Source organism: Macaca thibetana, chromosome 15 (assembly GCF_024542745.1).
Source record: "Macaca thibetana thibetana isolate TM-01 chromosome 15, ASM2454274v1, whole genome shotgun sequence".
NCBI classification, from domain to species: Eukaryota; Metazoa; Chordata; class Mammalia; order Primates; family Cercopithecidae; genus Macaca; species Macaca thibetana.
Window position 1 is genome coordinate 4767209 of NC_065592.1, and position 21395 is coordinate 4788603.

General features: G+C 49.1%; 2 protein-coding genes across 5 annotated transcripts in view; one reads left to right on the top strand and one right to left on the bottom strand.

Annotated features, from left to right (window-relative positions):
* Positions 1–21395, bottom strand: part of DPH7 (diphthamide biosynthesis 7) — an 807287-nt gene that overhangs the window by 379783 nt on the left and 406109 nt on the right. The window lies entirely within an intron of this gene.
* The window catches only part of CACNA1B (calcium voltage-gated channel subunit alpha1 B), a 251604-nt gene that overhangs the window by 38265 nt on the left and 191944 nt on the right, over positions 1–21395 (top strand). For all 4 annotated transcript variants that reach the window (XM_050759692.1, XM_050759688.1, XM_050759689.1 and 1 more), the window contains 2 exons: positions 1114–1266; positions 4136–4326. In XM_050759692.1, the coding sequence (XP_050615649.1) occupies positions 1114–1266; positions 4136–4326 (344 nt within the window). The remainder of the gene's footprint in view (positions 1–1113; positions 1267–4135; positions 4327–21395) is intronic.

A 21395-nucleotide genomic window follows, 5' to 3' on the forward strand; every position in this document is an offset into this window, starting at 1 on the left:
TCATCACTTTGCTTCTTTTACTGAGGTTAAAGAATGGATGAGAGGTTGACCAAGGTGGTGCGGAAGGATGCCTGAGAAAATGTGCAAAGGCTGCAAAGGGCCACTTGTCTCTTGGCTCAGTCTTGGCAGAGTCACTGGGGACTGAGGCCAGCCTTAAGACATGCTCCTGAAGTGGGCTGCCCACAGAGCCTGCCATGAGCAGGAGGATGGCCAGGGTGACCTCGTGAGCCAGTGACCACCTGGACCCCTATTCCTTCAGCCCAGCGGAAGTCTGGTTTTAGGTTTACCTAAGGGCCTGAGTGGACATGGAACTAGTGCTTTGTCCTCCAGAGGCCACTGAGGGAAGACCGGTGATTGGCTCCCTGTTCTGCCCTGAGACCCTGCCAGGCAAGGGTTCTGGCCCATATCCAAGTGCTGGGGCCAGGCTGCAAGGGGAGGGGTCAAGGGTTACAGGCTCCTCTGCCCAGTTCCTCACATGCTGTATAGCCAGTGGCAGAACTTTCCCAGGGGCAGGTCTTTTTGCCTCACTTTCTCCCAAGGAGTTGGGTCTGTTAGGAATCTCCCCCAAGATCCCCTGCTCTTCTCTCCCAGGGTCCCCTGCCCTTCCCTCCCAGGGTCCCCTCCTCTTAGCTCCCATCATTCTCTGCTCCTCCCTCCCAGGATCCCCTGCTCTTCCCTCCCAGGATCCCCTGCTCTTCCCTCCCAGGATCCCCTGTTCTTTCCTCTCAGGATGTCCTCTGATTCGGCTCTTCCTTCTCAGGGTTTCATTCTCTTTCAGGATTCTCTGTTCTTGCCCCACCCTGAGCCCCACTCCCCACCTCAGACTTCATAACTTGACACCCACACATCCCACTCCTCTGCCTACTTAGAGACACTTCTCAGTCACCTTCTCTCTAGGACCTTATGCTTTGTCCCTCAGCTCTGCCCTACACAAGCACTCTCTGCCCCTCTGCGCCTTCAGGGGCTTTAGCTCTGTCCTTTGACCTTGCAAGCACTCACTGCTTAGCACCTTGCTGTCCCCGCTAGGTTCCTGCTGTTCTGTCCATGCCCCCACCCAACTCCTTGCCCTACCCTGCCCACATTGCTTCCTGACCTGCCCTGTTCTGGCTCCAGGTTTGCAGGTGGTGCTCAAGTCCATCATGAAGGCCATGGTTCCACTCCTGCAGATCGGGCTGCTTCTCTTCTTTGCCATCCTCATGTTTGCCATCATTGGCCTGGAGTTCTACATGGGCAAGTTCCACAAGGCCTGCTTCCCCAACAGCACAGGTGAGGCCAGGCAGCACCGTCCAGCATAGGCGAGTGCCACAGATGCGTTCATCCAGGAGATGGGCACTGTTCTGAGTGCTAGAGGGGCCTTCCTGGTGCCAGATACATGAGGTGGAGCTGACATTCTAGTGGGGGACATAGACAATAGCCTGATAAACACAAGTAAATAAACAAACACAGAAATATAGTAATTATCGATTGTAGTAACTTTTGGGAAGAAAACAAAAAGGTATTTGAACTAGAATAATTTGGGGCCTACTTTACGGAGGGGCCCAGGAGGCCACTCTGCCAAGGTGACCGTTGAGCAGCTTCTTAATGCAGGGAGATAGGAGCCGTGTGGCCACCTGAGCAGAACTTTTTTTTTTTTTTTTTGAAACGGAGTCTCGCTCTGTCGCCCAGGCTGGAGTGCAGTGGCTGGATCGCAGCTCACTGCAAGCTCTGCCTCCCGGGTTTATACCATTCTCCTGCCTCAGCCTCCCGAGTAGTGGGACTACAGGTGCCTGCCACCTCGCCCGGCTAGTTTTTTGTGTTTTTTTTAGTAGAGACGGGGTTTCACCATGTTAGCCAGGATGGTCTCAATCTCCTGACCTTGTGATCCGCCTGTCTCGGCCTCCCAAAGTGCTGGGATTACAGGCGTGAGCCACCGCGCCCGGCCCTGAGCAGAACTTTAGTTACCAGGAGTATGAGGTGCAAAGGCCTATAGTGCGAGCAGGGACAATGAGAGGAATCATGTGGGCTCCATGGCCCTGTCTTATTCTGAGAGAAACGGGAAGATAGTGGAGCACTTTGAGTGAGACGTGGCATCTTCTGATCATTCGCGCTGCTCTTGGGAGGCAAAGGCAGAAACAAAGTTGAGGAGAAGATCTCAATCCAGCAGAGGTGATGGTGGCTGGGGCCAGGCTGGGTGTTGTGGCAGAGGTGGTTAAAATGGGTCAAATTATGGGTGTATTTGTAGGTAGAGCCAACAGAATTTTCTGAGAGTCTGTCTGTGGGGGTAAGATAAAGAGAAGAGGTAAGGATGAAGCTAAGGTTTGTGGCTTGAACTACAAACTTATTAAAGGAGAAAACCCAGCCGGGCAGTGGTTCACCTACAGTCCCAGAACTTTTAGAGAAAGGTTTTACTAGAATTTAGATCATTTGTGATTAAAAAAAAAAAATTTAATCCAACTGTAAATAAAAGAGAATTTTCTTAAATTCCCGCAGATTTCCTGCAAACATCATACCCCACTGTAAGCCTGGAGAGCTTTCCCTTTACCCTTTACAGTCAAGAACAAAGCAAGTCGCTTCTAGTCCACATAGCATTTGTAGTCATGGCCAGGTCATGAGACAAGAAAAAGAAGAAAAAGTTAAAAAAAAAAAAAAGAACTGGAAAGGAGGAGATGAAACTCATTGTTCCTAGTCTTCTTTACCGGCACTTATCAAGATATTTGGATGGAGAGGAATAAGCTTAGGTAGTCAGTTTTGCCTTCTAAACCTGGGAGTATTTGCTTTCCATCTGAGCAACTCCTCAAAATTTCTCCTATGTTGATAGATATTTTCATGTTGTTATACTTTTTTTTTTTTTTTTTCATTTAAGACGGAGTCTCACTCTGTTACCCAGGCTGGAGTGCAGTGGTGCAATCTTGGCTCACTGCAGCCTCCGCCTCCCAGGTTCCAGCAATTCTCCTACCTCAGCCTCCTGAGTAGCTGGGATTACAGGCGCGTGCCACCACGCCCGGCTAGTTTTTGTATTTTAGTAGAGACAGGATTTTACCATGTTGCCCAGGTTGGTCTTGAACTCCTGAGCTCAGGCAGTCTGCCCACCTCAGCCTCCCAAAGTGCTGGGATTATAGGCGTGAGCCACCGTGCCTGGCCTACATTTTTTAAAAATACTTTTTTTCTGCCTTTCATTGAGATTTTTGAGAGTGAAGGGGGTAAACGTGCCGCTTGCTATCTTGTTCCAGAGATTAGCAGTGGTTTTCTGGTCTTTCTTTAACCCCTCTTTCTGTGGTCCCTGGCTGCCTGCTAGGTTTCAGCACAGTAGAAGGATGTCCGTCCTGTAGGGTCAGTGCAACCAGACCTGAGCCAGGAGGTCTCCAGCCACCCTCTGGGCACATCTTCGGTTGGTTCCAGATCATCCTGCCTGACAGGCGCCAGACTGCACAGCGGCTGAGTCCGGCTTGGGACTGGCCAAGGGCCTCAAGTCAAATCTGCGTGTCAGGAGGATCTTGCTGGCAGTTTGGCTGTGAGGGAGAGGAACGGTCGGGGTGGCGGTTTGGCTGTGAGGGAGAGGAACGGTCGGGGTGGCGGTTTGGCTGTGAGGGAGAGGAACGGTCGGGGTGGCGGTTTGGCTGTGAGGGAGAGGAACGGTCGGGGTGGCGGTTTGGCTGTGAGGGAGAGGAACGGTCGGGGTGGCGGTTTGGCTGTGAGGGAGAGGAACGGTCGGGGTGGCGGTTTGGCTGTGAGGGAGAGGAACGGTCGGGGTGGCGGTTTGGCTGTGAGGGAGAGGAACGGTCGGGGTGGCGGTTTGGCTGTGAGGGAGAGGAACGGTCGGGGTGCTGGGAAGAATGGGAGGTTAGGAGTTTGTTGTTTTTGGTTTTAAGATGAATGGGCTGTGAGCCTGTTTAAGTGATGGTGGGCAGGTTCCAGTAGGGAGGGAGAAGCCGGCCGTTACTCCCTGAGCTGGTCGCTCCTGAGCTCAGGGAGGGGCAGCAAGAGGCGATGCCTGACGTAGGTTCGAGGAGGAACGGTGGGAAGTTGAGGGAGGGTTTCTGTTGGTGCCTGGTGCCTGCCCACCTGCTCTGAGCTCTCCGGAGCCCAGGAATCCTGGTGGGGATTGGAGAGCGTGGTATTTCTGAGCTCAGGGTCTGCTTCGTTCTCCTCCTTGCAGATGCAGAGCCCGTGGGTGACTTCCCCTGTGGCAAGGAGGCCCCAGCCCGGCTGTGCGAGGGCGACACTGAGTGCCGGGAGTACTGGCCAGGACCCAACTTCGGCATCACCAACTTTGACAACATCCTGTTTGCCATCTTGACGGTGTTCCAGTGCATCACCATGGAGGGCTGGACTGACATCCTCTACAACGTGAGTGGCATCGTGGCCCTGGGCCTGAGGGCGGGTCCTGGACCTTCTGAGCTGGTGCCTCTGGGGGTCCATTTAGGGGGGCCCTTCTGACCTCAGAGCCTCTGCCCAGCCCTAGGCTCCTCCCTGCACCCCTAGGATGAAATACAGGCTCCTTCCGGCAGACGCCCCACCCAAGGGTACACCACAGGCAGCCTCAGCTCAGCCTTCTGAGGTGGGTCCTCCTGGAGTCGTCTCCTTCATGAAAATGAAGCTGAAGGCTGAGTGGCAGAGGTCAGAGAAGAAAACTCCAGAGGAGATGCTGCTGTTTCTGTTGTCAAGGATGGCAGCAGCACTGACAGCTGATGCCCACTGCTAGCCTGCTCTGGGTTAGGCCCTGTGGGAAGTGTTTTATTTCTGTTGACTCCTCTCAGGAACCTGTTGCACAGATGATGAGGCTGAGTTGTGGAGAAGCTGACTAACTTGCTCCAGCCCGAGGACTATGGGCAGCTGTTGCTGTGCCACCCCTCTAGGGTCTCTGATGGAGTCGAGGGCCAGTAGGGTTTCTAGGCCTCCCGTCCCCAGGCTGCCTGGCGAAGGTGGTGAACCGCAGAGCAGGGCCGAGGCCCCTGAGACCTTCCTCGGTCACGCGGGGATTCCTGGAGTAGAGCCTGTGGCGTGTGCGTTTGTTTCCTTCACGCCTAGTCTGTCTGCTCCTGTTTCCTCTTTGGTCTCCTCGCTCTCATCAGGATGCCGGCCTGTCTCTGCGGTTTACGGCAGCCTGGGTTTGGTGGCCGTGATTGAAGTTGAGTGTGAGACTTCAGGGGTGCCCGATGGCTCAGCTCCCTTGCATTATCTCCACCTGGGTCCTTCTTGGTGAAGTCTCCCATCCCCAACCACCGACTCTTGAGCAGATCTACCTCTTTATAGGAAGGCCCCTGCTGCTCTCTGTCCCCTCCGTGAGAGCCCTGTGAGCCGCCAGGGCATGAGAACAATTACATTAGTACTTGAGGGGCTGTGGGAGGTGGAGAAGGGTCAGGCGCCTGTGGGCCAGGAGTCTGGGAAGGGTGCTAGGTTTTGAGTAACTAGAGGACGTGTTCCCCTCAGGTGCTGTCAGGGCGGGCAGGGGCCGGGGTGCAAGGTGCTTTCACCTAGAGCTTGTCACTGTGCCCTGGGGTGAAGCTTCGTCCACGTGCGCCTGGGAGCCTGTGCTTCTCTCCCCAGCCTCCAGCAGCTGTGCCCATGAGGGCTGGTGGCATGATGGTGGACAGGTCCTGGGGAGAGACTGGGGCCCTCTGCCCTGTGCCTCATGCATTCACGGGGACAGGGCTGGGCATTCAGCAGGCATTTGCCAAATGCTTGATGAGCTCGTTTATCAAGCTCCTTGAACAGGCAGATGGCAGATGAGGAGTTAAGGAAAAGCCAGCACAGGGTCCGTTTGAACCAGATTCCTCCTCCAGTGGGAGTCATGTCTGATGACAGCTTGTGTGATTGAGGGAAAGAGGAACAGGACAAAGGCGGTGATGAAGAGCTTGGCTGTTCTCTCCCTGTAGCCAATCAAGGAACGATTCCCACAAAGACAGACCCTAAAAATAGCTCTGAGCTGGCTGCAGTCCTGCTGGCCCCACCCAAATGAAGGACTGTGTGACCAGGTCCCCACAGCCCTCAGTGTCCACTGGGACTTGGCCAGGGGCGGCACATGACTCAGATTCTTCTGCCTGGGTCTGTGCCTCCCGGGGGAGGGGATGGGCAGGAGCCCCATCCTGGGGCAGGTGGCACTGGCCAGAAGGAGCCACCGAGTGTTTCAGCCAGCACGTGTTTCAGTAGGTCCCAGTGAGCCCTGGCTCTGCTTGCACAGTGGTGAGCAGAGGCATTCGATACACAAGGGCCTGGACAATGGCGAGTGTCATGAAGAAAACAGAAGAGGATGAGGAGCAGACAGTGACGAGTTACAGGGTACTGGGAGGGCAAGGCCTTGCGAGGTCTAGAAACCAGGCATGCAGGTGCTACGATACCTTGGAAGCTTGGCCAGGGCAGCAGGATGCAGTCATGGCAGTGCCTGGGGCTGGCGCCACACAAAGCCCCAGAGCAGGTAGCCAAGAACCGACTGGTCCACTCCTCCACACTAAGGACATACATGGTTGGTCGCTGGAGATTAGACAGGAGTTTTGAAGAGGATCCTTTGGAGAGAGAGCCTGCCCCTCACCTCCGACCCAGTGAGAGGGACTTTTGTGGCCCCTGGGATATATGCTTCTTCAAGCAGTGACATCTGGGTTCTTTGCGGGCGGAAGCCCACGGCCTTCAGTAGGGACAGGAGCCTGCAGCCTGTGGTAGGGGCGGGAGGCCACGGCCGGCCTGTGGTAGGGGTGGAGCCCTGCGGCCTGCCATAGGAGTGGAGCCCCGCGGCCTGCAATAGGAGTGGAGCCCGCAGCCTGCGGTAGGGGTGGAGCCCACGGCCTGCGGTAGGGACAGGAGCCTGCAGCCTGTGGTAGAGGCGGGAGGCCACGGCCGGCCTGCGATAGGAGTGGAGCCCGCGGCCTGTGGTAGGGGTGGAGATCCGCGGCCTGCAGTAGGGGTGGATGGAGCCCACGGCCTGCGGTAGGGGTGGAGACAGGGAGATGGGGAGCTCAGTCCATGCTGGGAACAGGGGTGGGGGTGTGAGCGAGAGCAGGCAGTCAGGACCGGGTGAGTGATGGGGTCTCAGTAGAGAGCATCTGTTCAGAGTGGATTGCTGAAAAGCTGGTGGCAGTGGGTGGGGCAGCGTGGGGGCTCTCCAGCTGGAGGAGAAATGGCTTTGTCTGTGCCTGGAAAAGCAGGCGGAGTCAGATGGAGCTTGGGGAGAACACACGGATGAGCCTGGGGAGAGACGAGTCGGCAGTAAATTCCTCCTAGGTCCAGAGAGGTGAGATGGTCTCAGGACAGCACCGCACGAGGAATAACAGCTGTCCCTTCTCCCTCCCCTGCTGTGACAGCGTTGGGTCAGCAGCTCCACAGCAATGCTGGGTATGACAGCGTTGGGTCAGCAGCTCCACAGCAATGCTGGGTATGACAGCGTTGGGTCAGCAGCTCCACAGCAATGCTGGGTATGACAGCGTTGGGTCAGCAGCTCCACAGCAATGCTGGGTATGACAGCGTTGGGTCAGCAGCTCCACAGCAATGCTGGGTATGACAGCGTTGGGTCAGCAGCTCCACAGCAATGCTGGGTATGACAGCGTTGGGTCAGCAGCTCCACAGCAGTGCCGGGTACAGAGGAGCAGAGAGGGGCTGTGTCTTTCTCTTCTACTGCAGCAGCCAGCGAGAGTGGGTATTGTCAGGGTGAAGCATGTCAGTTCGATGACCAGCTGAGACTGAGACTGGACACTTTCTTTTTTTTTTTTTTTTTTGAGATGGAGTCTCACTCTGTCGCCCAGGCTGGAGTACAGTGGCCAGATCTCAGCTCACTGCAAGCTCCGCCTCCCGGGTTCACGCCATTCTCCTGCCTCAGCCTCCCGAGTAGCTGGAACTACAGGCGCCGCCACCTCGCCCGGCTAATTTTTTGTGTTTTTAGTAGAGACGGGGTTTCGCCGTATTAGCCAGGATGGTCTCGATCCCCTGACCGTGTGATCCGCCCGTCTCGGCCTCCCAAAGTGCTGGGATTACAGGCTTGAGCCACCGCGCCCGGCCTGACACTTTCTTTTTTTTTGAGACAGAGTCTTGCTCTGTCACCCATGCTGGAATGCAATGGCACGATCTTGGCTCACTGCAACATCTGCCTCCTGGGTTCAAGTGATTCTCCTGCCTCAGCCTCCTGAGTAGCTGGGATTATAGGCACGAGCCACCCCACCCAACTAATTTTTGTATTTTTAATAGAGACAGGGTTTTGCCATGTTGGCCAGGCTGGTCTTGAACTCCTGACCTCAAGTGATCTACTTGCCTCAGCCTCCCAAAGTGTTGGGATGATAGGCATGAGCCACTGCGCCCAGCCTGAACACTTTCAGCTGCTGAGTTGAAACCGTATTTTCCACTTGAAAGTAGAACTTCTCCACTTGCAGGCTGTAGAACTTCTCCTTAGCCAGGAGCTGTCAGAATGGTCATGGGCTTGTCCAAATTGTCATCTAGGGGCATGGGAAGGATTTCTCCACGGACCATGTTTGGAGGCACAGTGGAGGTAACCTGTTGCTTTATGATTATGCATGTATGATTTGCTTGTGTGCATTGTACTAGTTCCGTGAAGATCCAAGTTGGAAAGTGTTCAGATCCACAGCTGCATTTTGATGCCAGCACAAACAGGCGTTGCTCATAGAGTGGATGTGAAAGAAGGAGAAGTCTCAATGATGATGTGACTTGAGGCACTGAGAAAGGTGATGCCATTTACTAAGAAAGGGAGAATCAGGAGCAAGGAATTCGTTTTGTCTTAGCAGAGGGTGGTGGTGGAACTGCAGGATTCTGTTTTGGCTCTGCAAAACTTTAGGTAACTATTTTCATACAAGTGGAGATCTTGGGTGTGTAGGTGGGTGTTTGAGAGGGAATTCAGAGGGAACAGCAGGCTGAGGATGAGCATTTGAAGTACTTGACTCATGGACAGTGTTTAAAACTATGTGAGAGGATGAGATCACCTGGGTAGTAAGTGCAAATGGAGAAAAGAAGGCCCAAGGCTGAGACTGGGGAGAATTCGAGCACTCAGAGGCCCAGTAGGAAAGCAGGAGCTGCGAAAGAGACTGGGCTGGAGCTTTTAAGGGGGCAGGAATAGCACCATGACCACACAGCATCCTGGGAGCAGAGTAAAGCATTCGGAGAGCATGATCAGCTGGGCCAGATGTTGCTGTGAAGTCAAGGAAGATGAGAAGCCCCGACTGCTGCATTTGATAAGGTGAAGGTTGTTGGTAAACTTGGCAAGGGCGGTCTCAGTGGTGGGACAACGCCCTGGAAGATTAGGTTACAGGGAGGAGGAGGCAAAGAAACCAGGGTGGTAAGCACAGATGAGTCTAGGAGGGAGCAGACCAGTGGGAAGTAACTGCAGGGAGACAGGGATTAAGGGAATGGGCTTTTAAAAAATTAAACTTTTTATTTAAGATAATTGTAGATTCACATGCAGTAGTAAGAAATAATACAGAAATAGCTCATGCTGGCCGGGCGCGGTGGCTCACGCCTGTAATCCCAGCACTTTGGGAGGCCGAGGCGGGCGGATCACAAGGTCAGGAGATCGAGACCACGGTGAAACCCCGTCTCTACTAAAAATTACAAAAAATTAGCCGGGCGCGGTTGTGGGCGCCTGTAGTCCCAGCTACTCGGGAGGCTGAGGCAGGAGAATGGCGTGAACCCGGGAGGCGGAGCTTGCAGTGAGCCGAGATCGCGCCACTGCACTCCAGCCTGGGCTGGGCGACAGAGCGAGACTCCGTCTCAAAAAAAAAAAAAAAAGAAATAGCTCATGCATCCTTCACCCTTTTCTCCCAGTGGTAACAACCTGCAAAACTGTAGTCAGGGTCACAGTCAGGATATTCATGTTGATGCATCAGTATCAATGATGTTGACACAGTGAAGATGAAGAGCATCTCCATCCCTGCGGGGGTCCCTCATGCTGCCCTTTCATGGCCACACCTGCGTCTCTCCTGCCCCTGCCCCCTCCTTAATCCCTGGCAACCACTAATCTGTTTGCCATATCTATAATTTAGTCATTTCCAGAATGTTACATGGACAAAACCATAACAAATGTAACCTTTTGGTATTGTCTGTTTTCACTCAAACAAAATTATCTGGAGGTTCACCCAGGTGTTGGTAGCATGTTTCTTTTTACTGCCAGGTAGTATTCCGTGGCGCCGGGTGTATTCCGTGGCGCCGGGTGTATTCTGTGGCGCCGGGTGGTATTCCGTGGTGCTGGGTGGTATTCCGTGGTGCTGGGTGGTATTCCGTGGTGCCGGGTGTATTCTGTGGCGCTGGGTGGTATTCCGTGGTGCCAGGTGTATTCCGTGGCGCCGGGTGTATTCCGTGGCGCTGGGTGTATTCCGTGGTGCCGGGTGGTATTCTGTGGCGCCGGGTGGTATTCCTTGGTGCCGGGTGGTATTCCTTGGTGCTGGGTGGTATTCCGTGGCGCCGGCTGGTATTCCGTGGCGCCAGCTGGTATTCCGTGGTGCCGGGTGGTATTCCGTGGTGCCGGGTGTATTCCATGGTGCTGGGTGTATTCTGTGGTGCCGGGTGGTATTCCGTGGTGCCGGGTGTGTTCCGTGGTGCCGGGTGGTATTCCGTGGTGCTGGGTGGTATTCCGTGGTGCTGGGTGTGTTCCGTGGTGCTGGCTGTATTCCGTGGTGCTGGGTGGTATTCCGTGGTGCTGGGTGGTATTCCGTGGTGCCGGGTGTGTTCCGTGGTGCTGGGTGGTATTCCGTGGTGCCGGGTGTGTTCTGTGGTGCCGGGTGTGTTCCGTGGTGCTGGGTGGTATTCCGTGGTGCCGGGTGTGTTCCGTGGTGCCGGGTAGTATTCCGTGGTGCCGGGTGTGTTCTGTGGTGCCAGGTGTGTTCCGTGGTGCCAGGTGGTATTCCGTGGTGCCGGGTGTGTTCCGTGGTGCCGGGTAGAATTCCGTGGTGCTGGGTGTATTGCGTGGTGCTGGGTAGTATTCCATGGTGCTGGCTGTATTCCGTGGTGCCAGGTGGTATTCCGTGGTGCCGGGTGTGTTCCGTGGTGCCGGGTGTATTGCGTGGTGCCGGGTGTATTGCGTGGTGCTGGGTAGTATTCCGTGGTGCTGGGTGTGTTCCGTGGTGCCGGTAGTGTTCCGTGGTGCTGGGTGGTGTTCCGTGGTGCTGGGTGGTATTCCGTGGTGCCAGGTAGTAGTCCATGCTATGGCTGTGCCATGGCTTGTTTAACTGTTCACCTGTGGAAGCTTGCAGTTTGGGGTTATCATGAATAGAGTTGCTGTACACGTTTTTGTGCAAACATAAGTTTTCATTTCTCTGGGATAAACGCCCAAGAGTGCAAATTGCTAGGTATAGTAGTTGCATGCTGAGTTTTTTAAGAAACCAAAGCTTTTCCAGAGAGCTACACTCCTTTACATTCCCACCAGCAGTGTGTGAATAATTCAGTTTTTGTGCATTCTGGGCCAGTGTTCGGTGGTGGCACTTTTTTATTTTAGCCGTTCCGATAGGGGTATAGTGACACATCACTGTAGTTTTAGTTCACATGTCCTAACGGTGAGTGGTGTTGAGTGTCTTTCTGGACTTATTTGCCATCTGTGTATCTTCTTTGGTGAAACGTCTCTTCGTATCTTTTGCCCATGTTCTGTTTGAATTGTTCTTTATATATTCTAGGAACTGGTTCTTTGTCATATGTATGGTTTGGAAATATTTTCTCCTAGTCAGTAGCTTATCTTTTCATACGTTTCACCTGGTCTTTCATGGAACAAATGTTTTTAAAATTTGATCGAGTCCAGTTTATCAATTTATCTTTTTGTGGATTGGGCTTTTGGTGTCAACTGTAAGAACTCTGCCTAGTTCTGAATCCTGAAGATTTTCTTTTTTTTTTTTCTAAAAATTGTATTGTTTTGTATTTTACATGTAAGTTTACAATCTATTTTAGGTTAATGAAAGTGTGAGGTTTTTGCCTGCCAGCCTCCCTCCCTCCGTCCCTCCCTTCCTCCCTCTTTCGCCTCCTCCTTCCTTCCCTCCCTCCCTTCCTTCCTGTAGCTCAACACCACTTATTGAAAAGGCTGTATTTCCTCCATTGAATTGCCTTTGTACCTTTGCCAGCAATCAGCTGGACATATTTATGTGGGTCTATTTCAGGTCCACGTGTCTTTCTCTCTGCCAGTACCACGTAGTCTTGCTTACCGTAGTTATCTATATGTTGTGAAGTCAGGTTAGACTGATTCTTTCCATTTTATTCAGTTTGGGAGAATTGACATCATTACTATGTTGGATGTTCCAATCAGTGAGCATGTTATTTCTCTTCATATATTTAGATCATGTTTGATTTCTTTCATTAGCATTTTGTAGTTTTCAGCATACAGTATACATTTTGTTAGATTTGTAGCTATTATGTTTTCTTCTTTTTTTTGAATGATTCTAATGTGTTTTGAGCACCCCTGGAGAAAGTGGGGTTCTAGTACTATAGTGTCCAGCAACCCTGCCCTCATGGGAGATGAAAAGAAGCCAGACCTTGGTGTTGACAGTGTACCCTTCATGGGATACTTGGATTACTTGGCAGGCAGCCAGTGCCTGGCTGTCCCACCTGTGACCAGGGGGTTCCTGATACAGGGAGCTTGTTTATACTGGCAGACATCCTTGTGGCTCTTGTTTGACCCATGTCTGGTTTGTGTCTGACCAGCGCTGCAGTGTTGGGAGCCCACCCTAGTGCCCCAGGGAAAACCTGGCCAAGGGTAGCCCCTGGTTCTTCAGATGGAAGGCACACATTCAGTCACCACCACAACAGGAAATAAATTCAACAATGTATTTACCTACAGATCCTGGCAGGGAGGGCGCTGTGAGTGGGGAGCGCCATCTTGCCTCCCCAGGTTATCTGAGGCAGTAATGAAGAGTCAGAGAGGGATGGGGGAGGCAACTGGCCATGCTCGGGAATAGGGTGTGGGTCCCTTTAAATTTGTGGACGAATGCCTGAATGGTCAGTTTAAAGGAGGCAGCAGAAACGTGGAGTCCGCTAGGTGGGAGAGATGCCTCTAAGTTCTTATCTCTGCCCATGTTTTGGGTGTGGTGTTCTAACACGGAGGCAGCAACCTTTGTTGTGTTGTTCCCATTAGAAAGTGGTATCGTATTTTGAATTTCGGTGTCCATGTGTTCATTGCTAGTGTATAGAAATACAATGGACTTTTGTATGTTGATCTTGATTGTTCAGCCTTACCAACTCCCTTATTAGTTCTGGGAGATTTTTTGTAGATTCTTTGGCATCTTCTATGTCGATAATCATATAATTTGTAAACAGAAACAGTTTATTTCTTTTTTCTGATCTGCTTTTTTTTTATTGTGCTAAAATACGGATAACATAAAATTTACCATCGTAAGCATTTTTTTTTTTTTTTTTTTTTTTTTTTTGAGACGGAGTCTTGCTGTGTCACCCAGGCTGGAGTGCAATGGCCAGATCTCGGCTCACTGCAAGCTCCACCTCCCGGGTTCACGCCATTCTCCTGCCTCAGCCTCCCGAGTAGCTGGGACTACAGGCACCCGCCACCTCGCCCGGCTAGTTTTTTTTTTTTTTTTTTTTTTTTTTTTTTTTGTATTTTTTAGTAGAGACGGGGTTTCACCGTGTTAGCCAGGATGGTCTCGATCTCCTGACCTCGTGATCCGCCCGTCTCGGCCTCCCAAAGTGCTGGGATTACAGGCTTGAGCCACCGCGCCTGGCCTTTTTTTTTTTTTTTGAGACAGAGTCTCACTCTGTCACCAGGCTGGAGTACAATGGTGCAATCTTGGCTCACTGCAACCTCCGCCTCCCAGGTTCGAGTGATTCTTCTGCTTCAGCCTCCCGAGTAGCTGGGACTACAAGCATGTGCCACCATGCCCAGCTAATTTTTTTTTTTTTTTTTTTTTTTTTTTTTTTTTTTTTTAGTAGAGATGAGGTTTCACCATGTTGGCCAGGATGGTCTCGATCTCCTGACCTCGTGATCCGCCCGCTTCGGCCTTCCAAAGTGCTGGGATTACAGGCATGAACCACTGCTCCCAGCCTCCTTTCTTTGTTTTTTGTTTTTGAGACAGTCTCGCTCTGTTGCCCAGGTTGGAGTGCAGTGGTGTGATCTCGGCTCACTGCAACCTCTGCCTCCCGGGTTTAAGCCGTTTTCCTGCCTCAGCCTCCCGAGTAGCTGGAATTATAAGTACCTGCTACGGTGCTCAGCTAATTTTTGTATTTTTAGTAAAGATGGGGTTTCACTATCTTGACCAGGCTGGTCTTGAAGTCCTGACCTTGTGATCCACCTGCCTCAGCCTCCCAAAGTGCTGGGATTACAGGCGTAAGCCACTGTGCCCAGCCACATCCTTCTTTCTTAAGGCTGAGTAATATTCCACTGTGTGTATGTGTGACATTTTGCTTATCCATTCCTCTGTCAATGGACCTTGGGTTGCTTCCATGTTTTAACTCTTATGAAGAATGCTGCCATGAGCATGGTTGTATAAACATCTCTTTGAGACATTGCTTTCAATTATTTTGGGTATATACCCAGAAGTGGAATTGAGGGATCATATGATAATTACATTTTTAAGTTCTTGAGGAATTGCCGTATCGTTTTGCACAATGGTTGTACCATTTGACATTCCCAACTTTTGGTGGGAATACACATGAGTTTCCATTTCTCCACATCCTCACCAATACTTGTTAATTTCTGTGTTTTTGATAGTAGCCATTTTAATGTATGTGAGGTGGTATCTGCTTGTAGTTTTGATTTACATTTCTTTAATGATTAGTGATGTTGAGCATCTTTTCTTGTGCTTATTGGCCATTTGCATGTCTTCTTTGAAGAGATGTCTATTGGAGTTCCTTGCCCATTTTTGAATCTGTTTTTTTGGTTGTTGTTGAGTTTTAGGTGTTCTCTGTATATTCTGAGTATAATCCTTTTCAGATATATGATTTACAAATGTTTTCTCCCATTCTATGTGTGACCTTTTTACTGAATTGATGGTGTTGTTTGATGCACAGCATTTTAAAATTTTCATGAAGTCTAGTTTGTCTGTTTTTTCTTTTGTTGCCTGTACCTTTGATGTCATATCCAAGAAGTCGCTGTCAAATCTAACGCTGTGAAGCTTTTGACCTATGTTTTCTTTTAAGAGTTTTACTTTTCTTTGGTCTCACATTCAGGTCTTTGATCTATTTTTCATTAATTTTTGTATATGGTGTTAGATAAGGATCCAGCTTTCTTCTTCTTCTTCTTCTTTTTTTTTTTTTTTTTTTTGAGACAGAGTTTTGATCTTTTTGCCCAGGCTGGAGTGCAGTGGAACCCGCCTCCTGGGTTCAAGTGATTCTCCTGCCTCAGCCTCCCAAGTAGCTGGGATTATAGGCATCTGCCATTACGCCTGGCTAATTTTTGTATTTTTAGTAGAGACAGGGTTTCTCTATGTTGGTCAGGCTGGTCTTGAACTCCCGACCTCAGGTGATCTGCCCACCTCGGCCTCCCAAAGTGCTGGGATTACAGGCGTGAGCCACCATGCCCGGCCCCAGCTTTATTCTTTTGCGTGTGGGTATCCAGTTTTTTCCAGCACCATTTGCTGAAAAGACTGTCCTTTTACCATAAAATGGTCTTGACGCTCTTGTCAAAAATCATTTGGCATATATGCAAGAGTTTATTTCAGGACTCTGTATTCTATCTGCTTGGTCTATGTATCTCGATCTATGTGCCTCTTGCCTTATGGCACTGGCTAGAAACTTCAGCATTATGTTGGGTAAGAATGTTGAGAACTGACATACTTGATATGCTCCCAATTTTAGGAAAAAGCATTTCATCTATCACAATTAAGTATAATGTTAGCTGTCGGGTTGAGTTGTTTTTTCTTTTGAGTTAGATGCTGTTTATCAAGTTAGGGTAGTTCTACTCTATTCTATTCTTACTTTTCTGAGAGTTTTTGTTATGAATGGGTATTGCATTTTGTCACATGTTTTTTCTGCACTGATATGATCATGTGAGTTTTCTTCTTTAGTCTGTTAATATAGTGAATTACATTGATTTTTGAATATTGAACCATCCTTGCATTCCCAGAAGAAATCCCACATGGTCATGGTACCTAATTCTCTTTATGTGTTGCTGAATTGTATTTGTTAGCATTTTTACTAAGGAGTCTTATACTTATATTCATGAGGGATTTTGATCTGTAATTTTCTTGTCTTTTTTTTTTGAAATAGAGTCTTGCTCTGTCACCAGGCTGGAGTGCAGTGGCATAATCTCAGCTCACTGCAATCTCTGCTTCCCGGGTTTGAGCGATTCCCCTGCCTCAGCCTCCCAAGTAGATGAGACTACAGGCGCCTGCCACCACGCTTGGCTAATTTTTTGTATTTTAGTAGAGACAGGGTTTCACCATGTTGGGCCAGATGGTCTTGATCTCCTGACTTTGTGATCTGACTGCTTCAACCTCCCAAAGTGCTGGGATTACAGGCATGAGCCCCACCGTGCCCGGCCTGTAATTTTCCTTTTTTTGTATTGCCTTTGTCTGGTTTTGGTATCAAGGTAACAACAAGCTTCATAAAATAAATCGGGAAGTATTTATTCCTCCTCTGTTTTCTGGAAGAGATTGTATAGAAATGTGTTATGTGTTTTAAAAATGTTTGGTAGGATTCTACTGTGAAACTCTCTGGGCTCAGAAATTTCTTTCTGGAGATCTTTTTTTAAATAACACTTTTGTTGCGATATAATCTGTGTACCATAAAATTCACCATTTTAAAGTATACAGTTTACAGTTCAGAGTTTTTTGTATGTTCAAAAAGTTGTGCAGCCATCATTGTTATATAGTTTTAAGCAGTTTCATTAACCAAAAAAGAAACCCTGTATCCATGAGCCGTCAGTCTCTATTTCCTTATTCCCACAGCCTCTGGCAAGCACTAACCTTTCTGTCTCTGTAGATTTGTCTATTCCAGACATTTTGTATAAATGGCATAATACAATTGGTGGCCTTTTGTGTTTTTACATCCATGTTGAAGCAAGTATTGGTATTTTATTGTCAAGCATGATTTCATTGTGTATTTATAGCATATTTTGTTTATATTTCACGAGTTGATGGACATTTAGATATTTCCAGTTTTAAAAATTATGACTAATGCTGCTATGAACATTCTTTCACAAGTTTTTGCAAGGAATATGTTTTCATTTCCCTTGGGTATAGACCTAGGATTGGAATTACTGGATCACAGAACTCTATGTTTAACCATTTGAGGAACCAACAAACTGTTTTCCATAGTGGCTATACCATTTTATATTTGTACCGGCAGTGCACAAGGGCTCCAGTTTCTCTGCATCCTTACCAGCATTTGTTGTCTGTCTGAAATTTTAACCATCAGGCCAGGAGCAGTGGTTTATGCTGGTAATCCCAGCACTTTGGAAGACTGAGGTGGGAGGATCACTTGAGCCCAAGAATTCAAGACCAGCCTGGGCACCATAGCAAGACCCTGTCTCTACAAAAAATTTAAAAAGTTAGCCAGGCATGGTGGTGTGTGCCTCTAGTCCCAGCTACTCAGGAGACTGAGGTGGGAGGATCACTTGAGTCCAGGAGTTGGAGGCTTCAGTGAGCCAGGATGGCGCCACAGCATGCTAGCCTGCATAACAGAGGGAGACCCTGTCTTTAAAAAAGTAATAATAAAACTAAAAAATAAGATAATTTTAACCATCTTAGTGGGCATGAAGTGGTATTTCTGTTCAGTTTTTTTTTTTTTTTTTTTTTTTTGAGACGGAGTCTCGCTCTGTAGCCCAGGCTGGAGTGCAGTGGCCGGATCTCAGCTCACTGCAAACTCCGCCTCCTGGGTTCACGCCATTCTCCGGCCTCAGCCTCCCGAGTAGCTGGGACTACAGGCGCTGCCACCTCGCCCGGCTATTTTTTGTATTTCTTAGTAGAGACGGGGTTTCACCGTGTTAGCCAGGATGGTCTCGATCTCCTGACCTCGTGATCCGCCCGTCTCGGCCTCCCAAAGTGCTGGGATTACAGGCTTGAGCCACCGCGCCCGGCCTCTGTTCAGTTTTGACTTGCATTTCTAAAGTGACTTATTTTTATTTTTGGGACAGGGTCTTACTGTGTCACCTAGGCTGGAGTACAATGGCATGATCATAGCTCACTGTAGCCTCAACTTCCTGGGCTCAAGTAATCCTCCCACCTCAGCTTGGGAGAGTAGCCCGGCGCCTGGCTAATTTTTAAATTTTTTGTAGAGATAAGGTCTTCCTATGTTGCCCAGGCTGGTCTCAAGCTCCTGGGCTCAGGCGATCCTCCCTCCTCAGCCTCCAAAGTAGCAAGGACCACACACACATGCTACCATGCCTGGCTAAGTTTTTAAAACTTTTTTTTTTGTAGAGATGGGGTCTTGCGGCCGGGCACGGTGGCTCAAGCCTGTAATCCCAGCACTTTGGGAGGCTGAGATGGGCGGATCACGAGGTCAGGAGATCAAGACCATCCTGGCTAACGCAGTGAAACCCCGTCTCTACTAAAAAAATACAAAAAAACTAGCCGGGCGAGGTAGCGGGCGCCTGTAGTCCCAGCTACTTGGGAGGTTGAGGCAGGAGAATGGCGTGAACCCGGGAGGCAGAGCTTGCAGTGAGCCAAGATCCTGTCACTGCACTCCAGCCTGGGCGACAGAGCAAGACTCTGTCTCAAAAAAAAAAAAAAAAAAAAAAAAGAGATGGGATCTTGCTGTGTTACTCAGACTGGTCTTGAACTCCTGGCCACAAGTGATCCTCCCACCTTGGCCTCTCAAGGCTCTGGGATTACAGGCATGAGCCAACGCACACAGCCATTGTTGAGCATCTTTTGTGAACCTATTCATCACTTATATATATCTCTGAAGAAATGTCAGCTGGGCACAGAGGCTCACACTGGGGGTTTAGATGATTATTTAGACTTCCTTCTTTTGTGAGGTGGACATGTAGATCTATATGTTTTCCTTTGGCGCTGCTTTAGCTGTGTCCTGCAATTTGATGTGGTGTCTCTTCACTTTCATTCAGTTCAATGTATTTTTAATTTCCTTGAAATTTCCTCTTTGACCTGTGAGATTATTATATAGAATTGTCTTGTTTACTTTGTGTTGGAGAGTTACCTGTTATCTTTCTGTTATTAATTTCTAATTTGATTCTATGGTGGCAGGAGAATACACTAAACTGAAAGAATTTTAATTATTTTAAATTTGTTGGCCGGGCGCGGTGGCTCAAGCCTGTAATCCCAGCACTTTGGGAGGCCGAGACGGGCGGATCACGAGGTCAGGAGATCGAGACCATCCTGGCTAACACGGTGAAACCCCATCTCTACTAAAAAATACAAAAAACTAGCCAGGCGAAGTGGCGGGCGCCTGTGGTCCCAGCTACTCGGGAGCCTGAGGCAGGAGAATGGCGTAAAACCGGGAGGCGGAGCTTGCAGTGAGCTGAGATCCGGCCACTGCACTCCAGCCTGGGCAACAGAGCCAGACTCAGTCTCAAAAAAAAAAAAAAAAAAAAAAAAAAAAAAAAAAATTTGTTGAAGTTTGTTACGTGGCTCAGAATATGCTCTATTTTGATATTTATTTTGTGGGCACTTGGAAAGAATGTATATTCTGCTGTTGTGTGCTGTATGTACAAATGTTGATTGATTCTCTTGGTTGATGGTGTTGTTGAACTCTTTTATATCCTTGCTGGTTTTCTGTCCATTCTATGAATTGTTGAGAGAGAGGTGTAGAAGTCTCCAGCTTTAATTGCAGATTTGTCTGTTTCTCTTTTCTGTACTGTCGATTTCTGCATCACTTATTTTGCAGCTCTGTTGTTGAGTATACACATATTTAGACTTGCTTTTTTTTTTTGATGGATTGACCTGTTTATCATTATATACATTTTTCCACACTGTCTTCCACAGTGGTGGAACTAGTTTACACTCCCACCAACAGTGTAAAAGCATTCCTATTTCTCCACATCCTCTCCAGCACCTGTTGTTTCCTGACTTTTTGTTTGTTTGTTTTTTAGACAGAGTCTCGCTCTGTTGCCCAGGCTGGAGTGCAGTGGCATGATCTCGGCTCACTGTCGCCCAGGCTGGAGTACAGTGGCATGATCTCGTCTCACTGCAAGCTCTGCCTCCTGGGTTCACGCCATTCTCTTGCCTCAGCCTCCCGAGTAGCTGGGACTACAGGCGCCCGCCACCACCCTTGGCTAATTTTTTGTATTTTTTAGTAGAGACGGGTTTCACCGTGTTAGCCAGGATGGTCTTGATCTCCTGACTTCGTGATCCACCCACCTCAGCCTCCCAAAGTGCTGGGATTACAGGCGTGAACTACCACGCGTGGCTGTTTCCTGACTTTTTAATGATCGCCATTCTAACTGGTGAGAGATGGTATCTCTTTGTGGTTTTGATTTGTACTTCTCTGATGACCAGTGATGATGAGTGTTTTTTCATGTGTCTGTTGGTTGCATAAAGGTCTTCTTTTGAAAAGTGTCTGTTCATATCCTTTGCCCACTTTTTGATGGGGTTGTTTGATTTTTTTCTTGTACATTTGTTTTAAGTTATTTGTAGATTTTGGATATTAGCCCTTTGTCTGATGGGTAGATTGCAAAAATTTTCTCCCATTCTATAGGTTGCCTGTTCACTCTGATGGTAGTTTCTTTTGCTGTGCAGAAACTCTTTAGTTTAATTAGATCCCATTTGTCTATTTTGGCTTTTGTTGCCATTGCTTTGGTGTTTTAGTCATGAAGTCTTTGCCCATGCCTATGTCCTGAATGGTATTGCCTAGGTTTTCTTCTAGGGTTTTTATGGTTTTAGGTCTAACATTTAAGTCTTTAATCCATCTTGAATTAATTTGTGTAAGGTGTAAGGAAGGGATCCAGTTTCAGCTTTCTACATATGGCTAGCCAGTTTTCCCAGCACCATTTATTAAATAGGGAATCCTTTCCCCATTTCTTGTTTTCTTTTTTTTTTTTTTTTTTTTTTTTTTTTGAGACGGAGTCTCGCTCTGTAGCCCGGGCTGGAGTGCAGTGGCCGGATCTCAGCTCACTGCAAGCTCTGCCTCCCGGGTTTGCGCCATTCTCCTGCCTCAGCCTCCCGAGTAGTTGGGACTACAGGCACCCGCCACCGCGCCCGGCTAGTTTTTTGTATTTTTAGTAGAGACGGGGTTTCACCGTGTTAGCCAGGATGGTCTTGATCTCCTGACCTCGTGATCCGCCCGTCTCGGCCTCCCAAAGTGCTGGGATTACAGGCTTGAGCCACTGCGCCCGGCCTCCATTTCTTGTTTTCATCAGGTTTGTCAAAGATCAGATGGTTGTAGATATGTGGTATTATTTCTGAGGCCTCTGTTCTGTTCCATTGGTCTATATCTCTGTTTTGGTACCAGTACCATGTTGTTTTAGTTACTGTAGGCTTGTAGTGTAGTTTGAAGTCAGGTAGTGTGATGCTTCCAGCTTTGTTCTTTTTGCTTTCGATTGTCTTGGCAATATGGGCTCTTTCTTTGGTTCCACATGAACTTTAAAGTAGTTTTTTCAAATTCTA